We start from the raw sequence: 15,133 nt of genomic DNA on the forward strand, positions 1-15,133 counted from the left end.
TGTGATTTTATTACTGGGTACGGGCGTATTGTGTGTGTGTTTGTGTGGGTTGTATTGTAGTTGTGTGTGTATCTGTGTATGTGTGGGTGTGTTTGTGTGAATGTGATTTATAATTGTTGGGGTGTGTGTAGGTGTGTGCATGTACATGTTTACATATGTGTGTATATGTGTTGGCTATGGTTTCTAGAATCATATTGCAAGTGTATATATGTATGTGTTTTTTCTTGGAATGTGTGTGGGTTTGTGCTCTAGTGTGGGAATATTGTGTATGTGTGTGTGGTTGCGTCGGAGGTTTGCATTGTTTTGTGTGTATGTTTGTTTTGGTGAGTATGTTAGAGTATGTTGAGTTGTGGTCTGTATTTTTGAATAAGATTATTTTCCCTATTTATTTGTGTTTGGTCAGTGGTGTTATCCAGGCATTGGTATAGTGGGAAAACTAGGAATTTGGGGTTCTTGTTGTGTGCACAGAGATCTAAATGCCCACTAATTGGTATCTGTCTTGTGGTGGGATCCCTCAATTGTTGGCGGTGAACTGTCATCCTTTCTCTGAGGGTAAGGCTTGTGTGCCCTATGTAATCTTTGTGGCACCCTTCACTCCTTATGGCAGAATAAAGTTGATGTATAATGTGTACAGTAAATATTCAAACATTATCACTATATTTCCAAATCCTTCTGCATTTTGCAAGGAAATTTTGGTTTTTCAAAGTTGTCTTAGTGTATAAATCGGCCTTCCTTTTGGTGGGTTGTAAATTTTTTTCTGAAAAATTCAACTTCTGTGCTGGAAAATACAATAGATATTTCCTTAGAATCTATGAACATTCTCTGCAAGACATCCAGCATGAGTTTTCACTTTCTAAAAGTTTGAGCTTGAATAAAAGTTCAACCTTACGGTTGAAGGAGACAAGTCATAATTTTTCTAACTAAAAGGATTTGTGATTGAAAATAGGAGGGTTGATGGTGGACTGGTTACCTAACTGGGTTCAAGTGAATGGAGGAATATTTGTACATGTGTACATGTCATAGTAAGAAAGAGGAAATAGAGGAGGTTCAGAATAAATTTTATTGAGTGCATTTGTAGTTATTTTACCTTATTATAACCCTATGTAGAGACTCTTTTATTGCCTCATTCATTGTGAAGTTGAAAGCAAAAATTGTGGAGTCTTTTTGAGTAAGAGTGCTGCTTGTAGAGCCAGCTTAATTGAGGAGTGTTGATAGGGGGATTATACAAATTATTGGGTCTCTACCTTTTGACCTACAGTTTTAAAAAATAATTTTTTGTAACTAAACGCTTTTAAATTTCAGACACTGGTAGAATGTGTCATATAAAACATCTTTTACTCTTAGCATTTTTGAGTAAAACTTATATTTACCAAGTTATTTCACGTTAAAGTTCTCGTATTTCAGTAATTTCAACCAATCAATGACATGTATTCAGCTGAATAAAATTACTGCTGTTGTTTGTCAACAAGAACTTCCAGCGGTGTATATTTCATTTGTCACTGTTATTTATGACAACCCTAACACACTAACCCTAAAACCAGTACAAACGCGTGAATGGTGTCATAAATAACAGTGACAAACAAAAAAATACACTCCCGATAGTTGTTGTTGACAAACAACTGCAGTAATTTTATTCAGTTGAATACACGTTATTGATTGGTTGAAATTACTAAAATATGAGAACTTTAACGTGAAATAACTTTGTAAATATAAGTTTTTCTCAAAAATGCTAAGAGTGTCCGAAATTTGAAAGTGTTTAGTTACAAAAAATTATTTTTTAAATCTGTAGGTCAAAAGGTAAAGATCCAAATTATTACACTACTACAGGAAACAAACTAGCAAATAAAGTAATAGTAAATCAGCAGGGCTGTAAGATAATGGTTTAGCCCTTTAGCATTCAGATTACTGTCAAATGTAATGTATGTTTCTTCACATTATTTTGAATTAAAACAGATATAATATTTGGGTTGGATATGGCTAGCTTAAATACTAAAGGATCAAAGTAGTATAGCTAAGCTGTCAAAAATGATGACATTTTAAAAGAAATAAATTTAAACTGGTATTTCATAAATCATCGACTTGACATATATGCCATATATTTGGTGTAGACCTTGTTTCACAACATCTCACATATTTTTGTCCCTGATGCTCACTACTATGTACTAATTTTAATCCAAACAGTCTCTTCTACCTAGCCTCATTCAATAATAGTATATTTCTACTGAAAAACTAAAAATTATTGACTCTAACTGACAAAATGTAAATTGTAGTATAATAAAATTTTCCTATTTCACCAATACTAATTTGACTACTCTTTTATATCAAAAATAATTAAGATCCAAGGTGTTCTATGAAGGAAGATTTGTTAGAAGTAATTCTTTTTTCAACCTCAAAAAGAAGGATTATGTCTCTTATTTAGTTTATTTCTTTGAAAGAGACCAATTGTTAAGTTGTTTTATGTATTCAGTCATTTGGTTTTAATTTTGATGTATTTTTGTTCATAGCCTTTTAATTGATAAAGCAGTTTTTATTTTTTTTAGTTTCACAAGTTTTGTCTTATACTTAAGTTTAACTTCTTTCATAAATAGTATAAAATAACCACAATGGTAGAACTATGGTCTTTAACCCATTACTATTTAAACCAGCCATATCTGACCAAATATTTTACCTGGTTCCAGCATCTCACACCTACTCTACCATTACATGATTAATTTTAAAAGTTGTGAATAAATAAACATTGACAGAGTAATCTGAATGCTAAAGGGTTAAAGATAAACTTTAATAGGTTAGAGTAGCATGTAACATGGTAATTTATATTGTGTATGTATATTGGGTACTTTCAGCCTATATACATAAGATTCATAATTAGTCTATTTACAAACAGAGACCTGAGTAGGTGGCACCATGTATTTACATTATAATATAATTGGTTGTACCATGAGGAGTTGGAATTAAAGGTTTTGTGTACTGATACCACAGCCCTGGTTTTGAAGGTGATTGAATTAGGCACATCCTAAAATTTAGTTTGTTTCTGCTTTGTGTTTAGAATTAGAATCTTACTTTAACCCTTTTGATCCCAACCTGTCTCAGACTGCCCTTGTTTCTAAATACAAATTCACTGTTTTCAAGTGATTAATTAAATCAAAACTTTCCATCAAAATTTCTTCTTACTCATCTATGTTCCAAACACCAGCAATAATAAAGTTATTTTGCTAAATTCTTCATTAATTTCAAAATTAATTGAAAGGAAGATAATGTATTTCAACAAAAATTTAGTAACAAAAGGGTTAAGTGTTGGTTAAAGATATAAGGTGTAAAATTCTTCAGAAATTCCATTGCTTAGTTCAATTTGTAAATGACATGATAAAAATGAAGAGTTACCATTTGTGTTGTGCATGGCTTAACATCATCCATTCAACAAATAGACATTTGATTAGTAATCAAATCCTACAGAGTTGACCACACTGGTATAATTGTCTAAATAAGGTAAAAGAAAAACAATTCTAAGAAAATGAAATAAAATAGACAATGTTGGATGAAAATAGAATTTTGAATGCACTATAAAAAAATAATCTGAATGACATCAAGTGTTTGACAAGGAGTTATAAATAGTTCTTTTATTTGATTGGCAGGGTAGGAACCACATAAGGGCAATAATAAACTATTAGAGCAAAAGAATGTTGGTAAAAGTTGAGTTGGAATTTTGAAGAGGTCATTTGAATGAACTAATTTTGGCAGGGAAAGTTTAGATCTGAGGTGAAAGTTAATGGTCGTGAAATTGCAGGTAGGATTTAGATGTTGATATATATATTTAGCATGGAAGTATGTGCTATTTTCACAGTCAGTGCAGTTGAAACTTTCTAATAGCATGAATGTCAGAAAGAATAAAATAGGTCTCCAGAAAATGTGATTTGTCTCCTCCCAACAAGAAATCCTACATGGAGAGCTTGCTAGCTTACAAGTGGTGTCTGAATCTGGGTCTGTTCCAAAAACATTTCTTTGCTTCTTCATTTGTTTATATTTTATAATTACTTTTTAAGTATAGCTGTCTTTATTTAAATATTGTTGACAAAAAAAAATTGTCTTAAAAAATTATCCAATTTTTAGTTTCCTTCCCACCACTACCATTACTAATATCACCACCACCATTACCACACCACCAACACTACTACTACTACTATTATTACACTATCATCATTATTTCTCACACTCGCGTAAGTTAAACATCATACTATTTTTTATACTATGTTCTAACTTACTCATTTTATTTTTGTTATTAATTTTGCTTCAGTTGTATAACTAAACTGAAACCTTTTGTTTGATTTTCTCTTAATTTTTTCTGTAATAGTGTAGATAAACAAGTTCTTTTTTTGGCAGATTTGGACATTTGCATATTTTAAGAGCATTTGTTATTATTTTGGTGCAGGTTGGTCTGATTGAGTAGACTTAAGACTTTTCAGCTGTAACCATCCCATCTCGTTTTCAAATAGTGTAACTTTAACTACATGAACACTCATCATTTTTCTTTGATGCTAATTTGGCCTATGAGAGGGATTTAGTCATTATCTCTAGCAGATCAAGTGACCATTATAAAAGCTTCATTAGGGCTCATTTAGGAAGTGGTTTATATGGGTTGATGCTCTTTTTATTGTTAATCAACTACAATCAGAGTTTATTGCCAGACAGAAAAATTACAACAGGTAACAGTGTATATGTGGCCCAGGGGTACAGTGCAGTGGTTGTTTATGTTAATATCTACTTGATGTTTTTTTTCCCTCCTATGTGTATTAGACCAGGCTTTGTATTGTGTTCTTGAACAAAAACACTTCATCTCATGTTGCTCCAGTCAACTCGGCTCTGAGTAACCTTGTGACAGACTGCTTTAGGGGAAATGTGATTTTGGTCACTTATATGGCTTGAAAACTGAGTAACCAGCCCTATGCATCCTTGGATTCAAGACAGTACTTACTTTATGTGCACTAAATTGACAGGTTTTTATCATTAACAATCACTTTATCAACTATACAAATGTGTAGAAGCATGAATATCACATCATCTACGATTGGAGTAAATATTTTGGGATTAGTTATTCTTTCAATGCCAATTGCAAAGTGTTGAGGGATAAGCAGGTCTTATAAGATTTGAGACTGATATTAGTTGGTAATCTTACAGATATTTGTAAAGCAGCATCATTAGCATGTCAGATGAAATGCTTAGTTTGACTTTGCTTTTCATCCTTTCGGGGTTGATAAAATAAGTACCAGTGTACTTAGCCCTTCTCCCAAACCTGCTAACTTAAAGTCAATCTTACAGATATTTGTGGTCACTTGAATGAGTTTTACAGTGTGCTCTTTATATTCATATAAATATCGAAACTTCTTTCATTAGCCAACTTATATTTGCATCAGAAAAAAAAACCCCTGAAATACTAAGTCCTTTTCTAATTCTATAAGTCGACTCTACTGTATTTTTATATCATACAAGTTGAAGTTTTCAGACCAAAATTTAGTCAAAAAAGGTAGGATAACTTATACACTAAGACAAAATTGGAAAACTTCTTTCATTAGCCAACTTATATTTGCATCAGAAAAAAAAAACCCCTGAAATACTAAGTCCTTTTCTAATTCTATAAGTCGACTCTACTGTATTTTTATATCATACAAGTTGAAGTTTTCAGACCAAAATTTAGTCAAAAAAGGTAGGACAACTTATACACTAAGACAAAATTGGAGGACCAAAAGTTCTATGTGAAATGTAGTAAGATTTGAAAAGATAGTGATGATGTTTGAATGTTTACACTATATACTATTTTGACTAGTATACAGAAAATGTATAGTAATAATTAAAATCTTGTGATAAATAGACTCAACTGTCTTTCATTGCAAATATTTTCATTTATCTCCTAATAAACAAATACTCTTTGTGATTTAAGCAATCTCCTATGGTTGGTCAGTGTCCATTTTACAGCAGTCACATAATTTATTTGATATTATCATCATCCTCATCAGTTTAATGTCCACTTTTTCATGGTTGCATAGTTTCGATGGAGCTTATTCAGACAGATGTCTCAAGTGTCCTGTCTCTCTCCGACCTTCACTTGTTTCCAAGCAGGATAGTGTTTCTCTATGGCTGGACATGTATACATGGAAATGAGAAAATGAATGACAAAACTTGTTTAACAGTTAGGCTTGTTTACAACTTGGGTTTTGGTGTCAAAACAAGGAGAAACAAATACACACACATGCACACACATGATGAACTTCTTTCAGTTTCTGTCTACCAAATCTACTCTCAAGGCTTTGGTCAACCTGGAGCTATAGTAGAAACACTTGTCCAAGACACCATGCAGTGGAACTCTGTGTATGTGTGTGTTAAAAAGTTTGCTTCCCAACCACATGGTTCTGAGTTCAGTCCCATTGCATGTACCTTGCCCAAGTTGCCACGCAGTGGGACTGAACCCAGAACCATGTGGTTGGTAAGCAAGCTACTTACCACACAGCCACTAAATCTTTATTTAACTTCAATTCCTAGTTATTCTGAAAACATGTAAACTGAAATTATAAAAATATGAATGATGCAACAAACCCTCTATCCATAAAATCACTAGCCTTGCTTCAAAACTTGAAACCATTAATATTACTATTATCTTAATACTATTAGGCTGGCACAGATGGTAACCTACTGAGTAGTAGATAATTTTATTGATTAATGACTAATTTCAAATCCTGCCAGTCATCATCAACATTGCATTTTATCCTATTGTTGGTCTGTAGAAATATTTACTATATTCAGTTCAACAGACCACAGCTGCTCCACCATATCATCATCATCATCTGTGTGTGTGTGTGTGTGTGTGTGTGTGTGTAGATACAAATTATATTACTGAGAAATTTATACAGGTGTAGGAGTGGCTGTGTGGTAAGTAGTTTGCTTACGAACCACATGGTTCCGGGTTCAGTCCCACTGCGTGGCACCTTGGGCAAGTGTCTTCTACTACAGCCTTGGGCCGACCAAAGCCTTGTGAGTGGATTTGGTAGACGGAAACTGAAAGAAGCCCGTCGTATATATTTATATATATGTGTGTGTACATATGTTTGTGTGTCTGTGTTTGTCCCCCCAACATCGCTTGACAGTCAATGCTGGTGTGTTTAGGTCCCTGTAACTTAGCGGTTCGGCAAAAGAGATCGATAGAATAAGTACTAGGCTTACAAAGAATAAGTCCTGGGGTCGATTTGTTTGATTAAAGGTGGTGCTCCAGCATGGCCACAATCAAATGACTGAAACAAGTAAAAGAGTAAAGAGAGTCAGCATGTCACCAACTGACCAAGGTACACCAAAACCCAAGTCACATGGTGAGCAGAGATGATGACAACAACAGGACTCTTTGCTTAGTATAGAGGATTTGGTTCCATTGAATTATGCTTTTCCTTTTAGACAATGATACTGTTAAATACTTTCAGGTTCCTACATCTACAATACTTCCATTCCTTTAAAAATTTACCCTTTTGTTATCATATTTCTCTTGAAATACACTGCTTTTATTGCAAATAATTTAGAAAATAAGAAAAAACTTATTAAAGCAACTTGATCATTATTAAGCTGGTGTTTTGAGCATAATTTAACATGAAATTTTGAAGGAAGGTTTTAACTTAGATCAGTTTAAAACAAGAAGTTTGCATCCTAGAACCAGGGGCAGTTTTGCTCAGGTTATCAAAGCATTAATTTCATTTTCTTTTTTAGGGTTAGTAACTTTCTACTTAGGGTTAGTAACTTTCTACTTACAATCAACAAAATTGGATGCAGGAGTTAGAATAATGGCTAGTATTAGTGCTAAAATAATAAGTTGATCTTGTTTTTGTTGAACAGCTGAGAAGCATTTTATCGACTTCAGTCCAGAGTTGATTTCATTATGTTGTGCATGTCTGCATTCCTGTTTATCTAGAACAGCATGGGCTTTCTTTTTTGAAAAGTGGGCTGCATGAGACATGGCTCATCACCAGGCAGGCCACACTACTAAAAAGGTTTAATGTAATATTTCATTAGAAAGTCCTCAGTTTGCTTAAGACTTACATATGGCATTCCATCAGTTACAAGAATGAGGGTTCCGTTGATCCGATCAACCAAACAGCTTGCTTGTGAAATTAATGTACAAGTGGCTGAGCACTCCACAGACATGCACACCTCTAACGTAGTTCTCAGGGAGATTCAGTGTGACACAGAAGTAACAAAGCTGGCCCTTTGAAGTACAGGTACTACTCATTTTTGACAGCTGAGTGGACTGGAGCAACTTGAAATAAAGTGTCTTGCTCAAGGACACAATGTGTCACTGGGTATTGAACTCACAACTTTACGATTGTGAGCCAAATACGCTAACCACTTAGCCATGCACCTTCAAATGACTATGACTGATCTAGAAGTAACTGACATATTACATAACCAAAGAGATATGTAGTTGATAGTAAGAGAAACTCTTTGATGTTGTCCTCCATACTAGCCTAGAGTAAGCACCGAGTTCTTGCCAGTAACAAGAAGAACAGAGTTCCTGGGTTGTTCTTTTTGTTTCTATTGTTGTGAGTTGTGTTAATTCATTATTGATTACTATCAAGGGAACCTGATTGCCACAGTTTTAGAACTCAAACTTTCTTCCTGCACAGCTTTACATTGTAAGCAATTATGTTACTGAACACTTCTTGTAATCCCTCAAGCTGTCGTGTTCTTTCAATTTCAATCTCCATTCTTCTTCCTTGTGAAGATGTTTTGTATAGATCTTTTTGCTTGTTTCAGTCATATTAGACGAAAATTACATACACCCTACCATTAGTCTGTAGTCTCGAGTCAACCCACATTTCTACTTCTTCATGCAAGAGTTAGAATCAACATTAACATCAGTTCCTCCTGCTCATTTGAGCTCATTGGGCAGCAAATCGACACAACTGGTTTCTGTTAGCTATAGTTTTCTCTACATTTATCCATTTACTATTGGCCTTTTTCATGCCAGTTATGAATGTTCTGCCTCTTGTAGTTTTCAGTTTTTTTTCTCCTTTGTTTTTCCTTCCAGTGGTGTCTGTTTGAAAGCTGTTTTAGAATGGTATTGTTCTGGTAGATGGAGTATGTGACTTGCTAGTTTTAATCTTAGTTCTGTTGCGATTTTGTTAAGGGGTCTTCTGTTGGCCCTCTTTAGAATATCATCAGTTATGTGTCTTGCCAATATGTTCTCAGAATCCTTCTGTAGCAGGAGTTAGAATTGAACACATTAAACTATGTAGCCCTATAGACCTAGATCACATACTGGAATAGAATTTGGCTATATTCATTTCTAGGAAACCATTAATGATAAAATAAAACAACTTGGTCAGAACTGACCTTGTGCTATTTAACAACAAAAACAACGACAGTAGTGATATGGAAATTTGAAATTTCCACTCTTATTAATTTTTTAATTTGTTTCCGGTATAATTTATTTGTACTTATTTTGAAGTCTTGCCAAATATGTGGTTTAAGCCTGTGAAATTATTCTTTGTTTCTTGGGTACAGGCAAAAGCCAATAGATGTGTGTGTGTATGTGTGTGTGTGTATGCACATATGCTCAATATGATGGTGGAAGACCTCCATCATTCAACATCGAGGATTCCATTGTTCGATCAACTGAGTAACCTGCTCTTGAATTAACATGCAAGTGAATGTGCATTCCACAGGCATGTATACACTTTACCCTTTCATAACTATTTTTTTAATGAAATACCCTGCTTGTGTTTCAATTAACTTTGAACTTAAGAATTTAGTAAAATAATTTTGTCATTATTAAGCTGGTGTTTAAGCATAGATTAACATGAAAGGGACTCTTATATTCACATATACAACAACAATAACAGTAGTGTGGAAATTGGGAATGTCTACTTTTCTTTTAATTTTTTAAATTTGTTCTCTGTAAAATTTTATTGAATTTATTTTGGAGTCTTGCTAATGTCTGGTTTTGAGCATACTCTATTTTCTGACATACAAGTTGAATTTTTCAGCCCAAAATTTAGAGCCAAAAGGTTAGAGTGACTTATACTCCAAGACAACTTTGGAGAACCAAACATTCCATGTGAAATGCAGAATTTGGAAAGATGATGGCAATGTTTGAATGCTTACACTACTTCATCATCATTTACTGTCCATTTTCCATGCTGGCATGTGGATGGTTTGACAAGAGCTGGTAAAGCCAGGGGCTGTACCAGGCTACATTGTCTGTTCCAACATGGTTTCTATGGCTGGATGCCCTTCCTAACACCAACCACTCTACAGAGTATACTGGTTGCTTTTTATGTGGCAACAGCACCAGTATTAATTCTGCTGTGATGGACGGGTCCTCTTGAGAACAGCAAGGTGCAAGGCATCTCGGTCCTTTGTCATCTCCTTTGTAAGGCTTAGTGTCTTGAGATCAGCCTTCAATACTTTGTCCCACATCTTTCTAGGTTTTCCTCTTCCACAATTTCCATCCTCTTTAAGTGATCAATACTTCTGTATGCATCTTTCTACATGATCAAACCAACACAGTCTTATGTTGTTTGTCTGCTGGAAAATATCATATTAAATTATTCTTAGTTTCTTGAGTACAGGCATGACTGAACAGATAAAAAGTTCACTAGACAGTCATGTGATTCTGTATCAGATACATCACTTCACAGTATTTTGAGTAGATGTCTTCTATCATAGCCTTGGTTTAAATGAAACCTTGTGAGTGAAATATTTAGTTGGCTGAATCTGTGAAAGCCCATCGAGTGGAAGAGGGAACGAGAGAGAGAGAGAAGAGACTGACTGACAGAGAGTGAGCGTTTGTATGCATATGTATAGGCACAGCTGTGTGGTTGAGAAGTTTACTTTCTAACCACATCATTTTGAGTTTGCTCCTTTTGGACAGCACCTTGTGCAAGTGTCTTCTATTTTAGCTCCAGGCTGACCAAAGCTTTGTGAATGAATTTTGTAGATAGACCCTGAAAGAAGTCTATTGTGTGTGCGTGTGAGTTATTGCCTTCTCATCTTGACACCGTGTGATATTTGTAAATGAGCATCACTGTCATACAAGCAGTATCTTTCATTTACAATCTTCCACAAAAGCATGTCTGGCCATGGGGAAATATTATATTATTTGGAAACAGGTGCAAGTTGGTGACAGGAAGAGCATCAAGCCATAGAGAATGTGCCTCAATGAATTCCACCTGCATGGTTAAAATAGACATTAAAATGACAATGATATACACACACACACTGCTTTTGGACATTCTTACTCATCTCAAAGCATAATAATGATCCTTTTTGTAATAGGCAGAATGCCTGACAATTGGAGGGAGATAGTTGTAAGTCAATTACATCAACAGTAGTGTTCAAATGGTACTTATTTTAGCAGCCTCAAAAGATGAAGGGCAAAGTCAGCCCTGGCAGAATTTGAACTCAAAATACTAATGGTTGTATCAGCTCACTGATCTAACAATGATAATAATAATAATAATAATTTATTTTGCTATCCTAGCCCATTAATATGTATGAGAGAGAGAGAGAGAGATGCTGACCCTACCCAGTGACATAATTTCTTGTTACCTTTGTACCACCTGCTCATGCTGTACTACAAATGTAACAGTAAGCCAAATGTTAACATCACTACCAATATCCCTGGTATATTCTGTTGCCCCATACATTTCAACACAGCCTATGAGCAAGTGCTCAACACCAACACTATCTGTCACCTCTCCTCATCCTTCGTTGTAAAACTATGCACTTTCACATATCTAATACTTGTTGATGGAACACATATTGTATCACACTGTTTTATGAGCATATGGAAGCTCCATTCTATATTGGTAAGACAGAAAATGTCATTACCCTTTTTGTCCTTTCTTCAATTAATTCATCAGACAAGGAATCATTGTTTTGATATACCTCTCTCACACTTGTTTTGCCAGAAGTGACTCGTGTCCAATATCTCCCTCTGGCTTTCAATGCTGTTAAGGATATATTATCACTACTGCTCTTCTTATAACTGAAAACTTGGCTATCACCATTTCTGTGTGTCAATGTTAAAAAGTCTGTTTTGTTTTTCTTATATAAGTGTGTCTATTTGTCGAATAATTGTCATTTTTTTTTCAGTGTATTTTTCAAAGTGTATCTATGTTTATTAGTGTGTCTGTTTGTTCAATTGCTGTCTTTTTTTTTTTTTTTGCTTGTCTTGTTTTCATTAAAAAATTTTGTTTGAAATTCTTGGTTGTATCTTTGTTGTCACACTTTACACTACAACCCCAGAAGTAAAGACCATGTTAAAGCAGGAGTGAACCATATTAAGACATGAGTAAATGAATTTTTTTTTTTCATTTAATTTCAATGTCCACTTTTGTAAGCTTGCATGGGTTGGATGGAGTTCATTGAAGTAGATTTTATGTGGCTGGGTGCTCTTCTTGTCACCAACCTGTTCAATGAACAGTATGCGAAACTCTGAGTAGCAGTTTTTTGTAATTTTTTTTGTGATGTTTTTGCAGCTTTAATAATAATAATAATAATAATAATATATATATATATATATATATAGTTTGGACTCGCATGTAAATTATGATGAGTTTAAAAAAAAAATTATACTGTGAATATCTATGCAGTTTGTTCACAAGAACTGCTACAGGGTATTTTTAATCAAAAATCAAGCAAAGGAATTAATTCTATTGAAAATTGTAAAGTATAGAAAATGCAATAATAATAGCAGATATATATATATATACACATGTGTTATTTATCATGTTTATACTGAATCTGTTTCTTATAAAATCTTTCTTTATCATTGCAGAGCCAAGTGTCAAAGTTGACTCTCAAGCTCTTCAACTTGAGCAACTAGCTGCTGGAATACGACGTAGCATTGTCTTAGATGAAGAGGTTTTCGAAGAAACTTTCCTGCGCTGCATGATTTGCCGCGACCGTTATGAGGAAAGTGTAAAAGTTCCCAAAATACTTCCATGTCATCACTCTTTCTGCCTGCCATGTTTGATGCAGCTCTATCATTCAGAGTGTGCCCAAAGAAACAGCCTCACTCATTCTCGTGCAGTTGGTGTTGGTGGAACCATAACGTTTCAATGCCCCAGTTGTCGTAATTCTTTTATGACATCGGAAAGTCATGTTGTCCAACTACCAACTGATCATCGAGTTGTTCAACTGTTGGATTTCGTCCGTCATACAAATACATATACAGTTAACTTCTGTTCCAAGCACCATCTTCAGCCATTAAACTTCTTTTGCGAGCCGTGCATCAAACCTGTGTGTCGTGATTGCACTGTCCTGGATCATAAGGATCGACATGGCCATTACGTTATGGATGTGAATGAAGCACTGAAGAAGTATCGCCCTGTTATTGAGTCAGCAGTCTCTAACATGGAAAATGAAGCAACTTCTCTAAAGAGCAAAAGCGAAACTCTTGAAGATTTGGTGAGATGCAAAGATACTAACAATGACACTATAAAAAAAGAAATTAAAGACGTGTTTGTTGTCCTGAGAAATGCCCTGGAGAACCGTGAGCAAGATTTGATTGAAATAGCAAATCAGAATGTTTCGCGAGAAAAGCAACGGATTATACAGATTATGGATAAGATGGAAGAGAGACAAATGGTAATCAAGGAGGAATGTTCAAAACTCCGGGAAGCTTTATCTGACAGCAATATAGAAGAAATGTTTAATCTGCATGAAAATCTCAAGGCAAAAGCTAAAAACCCAATCCATGTAAGGGAGATAGATGACGGTCTCCAAACTAATTTATCCTTCCATTCAAATATAGACTTTCTATTAGAACAAATTGATAATTATGGTAAGATAGAAGCACAGGTAACCATAAACAACATCTCAAAAATGTCTAAAAGTCATACATAGGAGAAATTATGGATTACTAGATAGAAGTCATGTCTGATTCAAAAGGAAATAAAAAAGCAGTTTTAAAATTACAAAATTCACTGCTTAAGTACTTGGCAAAGTGCAAGGGTTCTTATACCCACTCACCCCCACAAAAAAAAAAAAAACTCCCATCATTATGTAGGAATCTGCAGAATGAAATTCAGTGTTTTCACTCCAATCAAGGAACTATAACTGTGCTCAAATTATCAAAGGGAATATTTTCGATACAAAAACTTTACTAAATTTATTCCTTGTCAATGACTCTTACAGTAATTAAAAAGACTGAAATGATAAAAAGAATTATTTATATGTATTTATATATTTATGTATGTTTGCTTAAATATTTGTATAAAATTTATGCACTTTGAACAGTTGAAGTACAGGTGCATAAATTATCTTGCTTTCTGTTCATCAATAATTTAATCATCCAGCTTCATGCAAGCATTTCATTTCTTAATGTCTTACTTTGTTATTGTATGCATTTGGAAAACCACTTATTTATTTATTTACTATATACTCTGATCAGATGTACATTTTTCTATAATTTATTTTGAAATGAATAACTGATCAGTTAAGTGTAGCCTGTGTCTATTATATGTATAGCTTTTTTCGCTCCAACTTACATTCATGGATTTCATAAATCTAACAAATCCATGGATAACCAACATTTCCATTCATTCTTGCAATAAAAATAAAACTCACCAAATTGTGTAAACTGTATTCATTAAAAAACTGTTTTTGTTGTTCTGTGTAATTGTTTTCATCGTTTTCCTTAAGGAATCCAAAGTTTTGGAATAAAATGTTTATTTAAATAAATTAATAACATTTGCTCTGGTTTTGTTTATAAAAGCACATTGTCATGAAGAAAAAAGCTGTGAAATTGAGTGATATACATACTAGTAAAATAGATGGTCATGAACTGAAACATAACAAGATCCATTGTGTTTTGCACCTGGGCAAGGCATATAATTTTACTTACCCGAGGCATATTTTATGATATTTTCTGGCATGCAAGTCAACATAGTAAATAGTGTAAACATGTAGTGTAAATATTCAAACATCATTACTATTATTTTGCCATGTCCTACTACATATCACATGGAATTTTTGGTCCTCCTAAGTTGTCTTGGTGTGTAAGTCAAATAACATTTTTTTGGCTATGAATTTTGGTCTGTAAAACTCAACATGTATGTTGGAAAATACAGAATGTTACAACTGTGTGTTAACAATA

At 34.1% G+C, this 15,133-nt stretch overlaps 1 protein-coding gene across 11 annotated transcripts in view; it reads left to right on the plus strand.

Annotated features, from left to right (window-relative positions):
- Positions 1 to 14,599, plus strand: part of LOC115232357 (tripartite motif-containing protein 59) — a 149,609-nt gene extending 135,010 nt beyond the window's left edge. For 9 of the 11 annotated variants that reach the window (XM_029802198.2, XM_036500384.1, XM_029802201.2 and 6 more), the window contains one exon: positions 12,812 to 14,599. In XM_029802198.2, the coding sequence (XP_029658058.1) occupies positions 12,812 to 13,881 (1,070 nt within the window). In that variant the 3' untranslated portion in view covers positions 13,882 to 14,599. Of the gene's footprint in view, positions 1 to 3,835; positions 3,979 to 9,552; positions 9,696 to 12,811 lie in introns of those variants that run through there. The other 2 variants (XM_036500385.1, XM_029802202.2) reach the window with 2 other exon arrangements.
- Positions 14,600 to 15,133: the final 534 nt, after the last annotated feature.

Source organism: Octopus sinensis, linkage group LG2 (genome assembly GCF_006345805.1).
Source record: "Octopus sinensis linkage group LG2, ASM634580v1, whole genome shotgun sequence".
Taxonomy (NCBI): domain Eukaryota; kingdom Metazoa; phylum Mollusca; class Cephalopoda; order Octopoda; family Octopodidae; genus Octopus; species Octopus sinensis.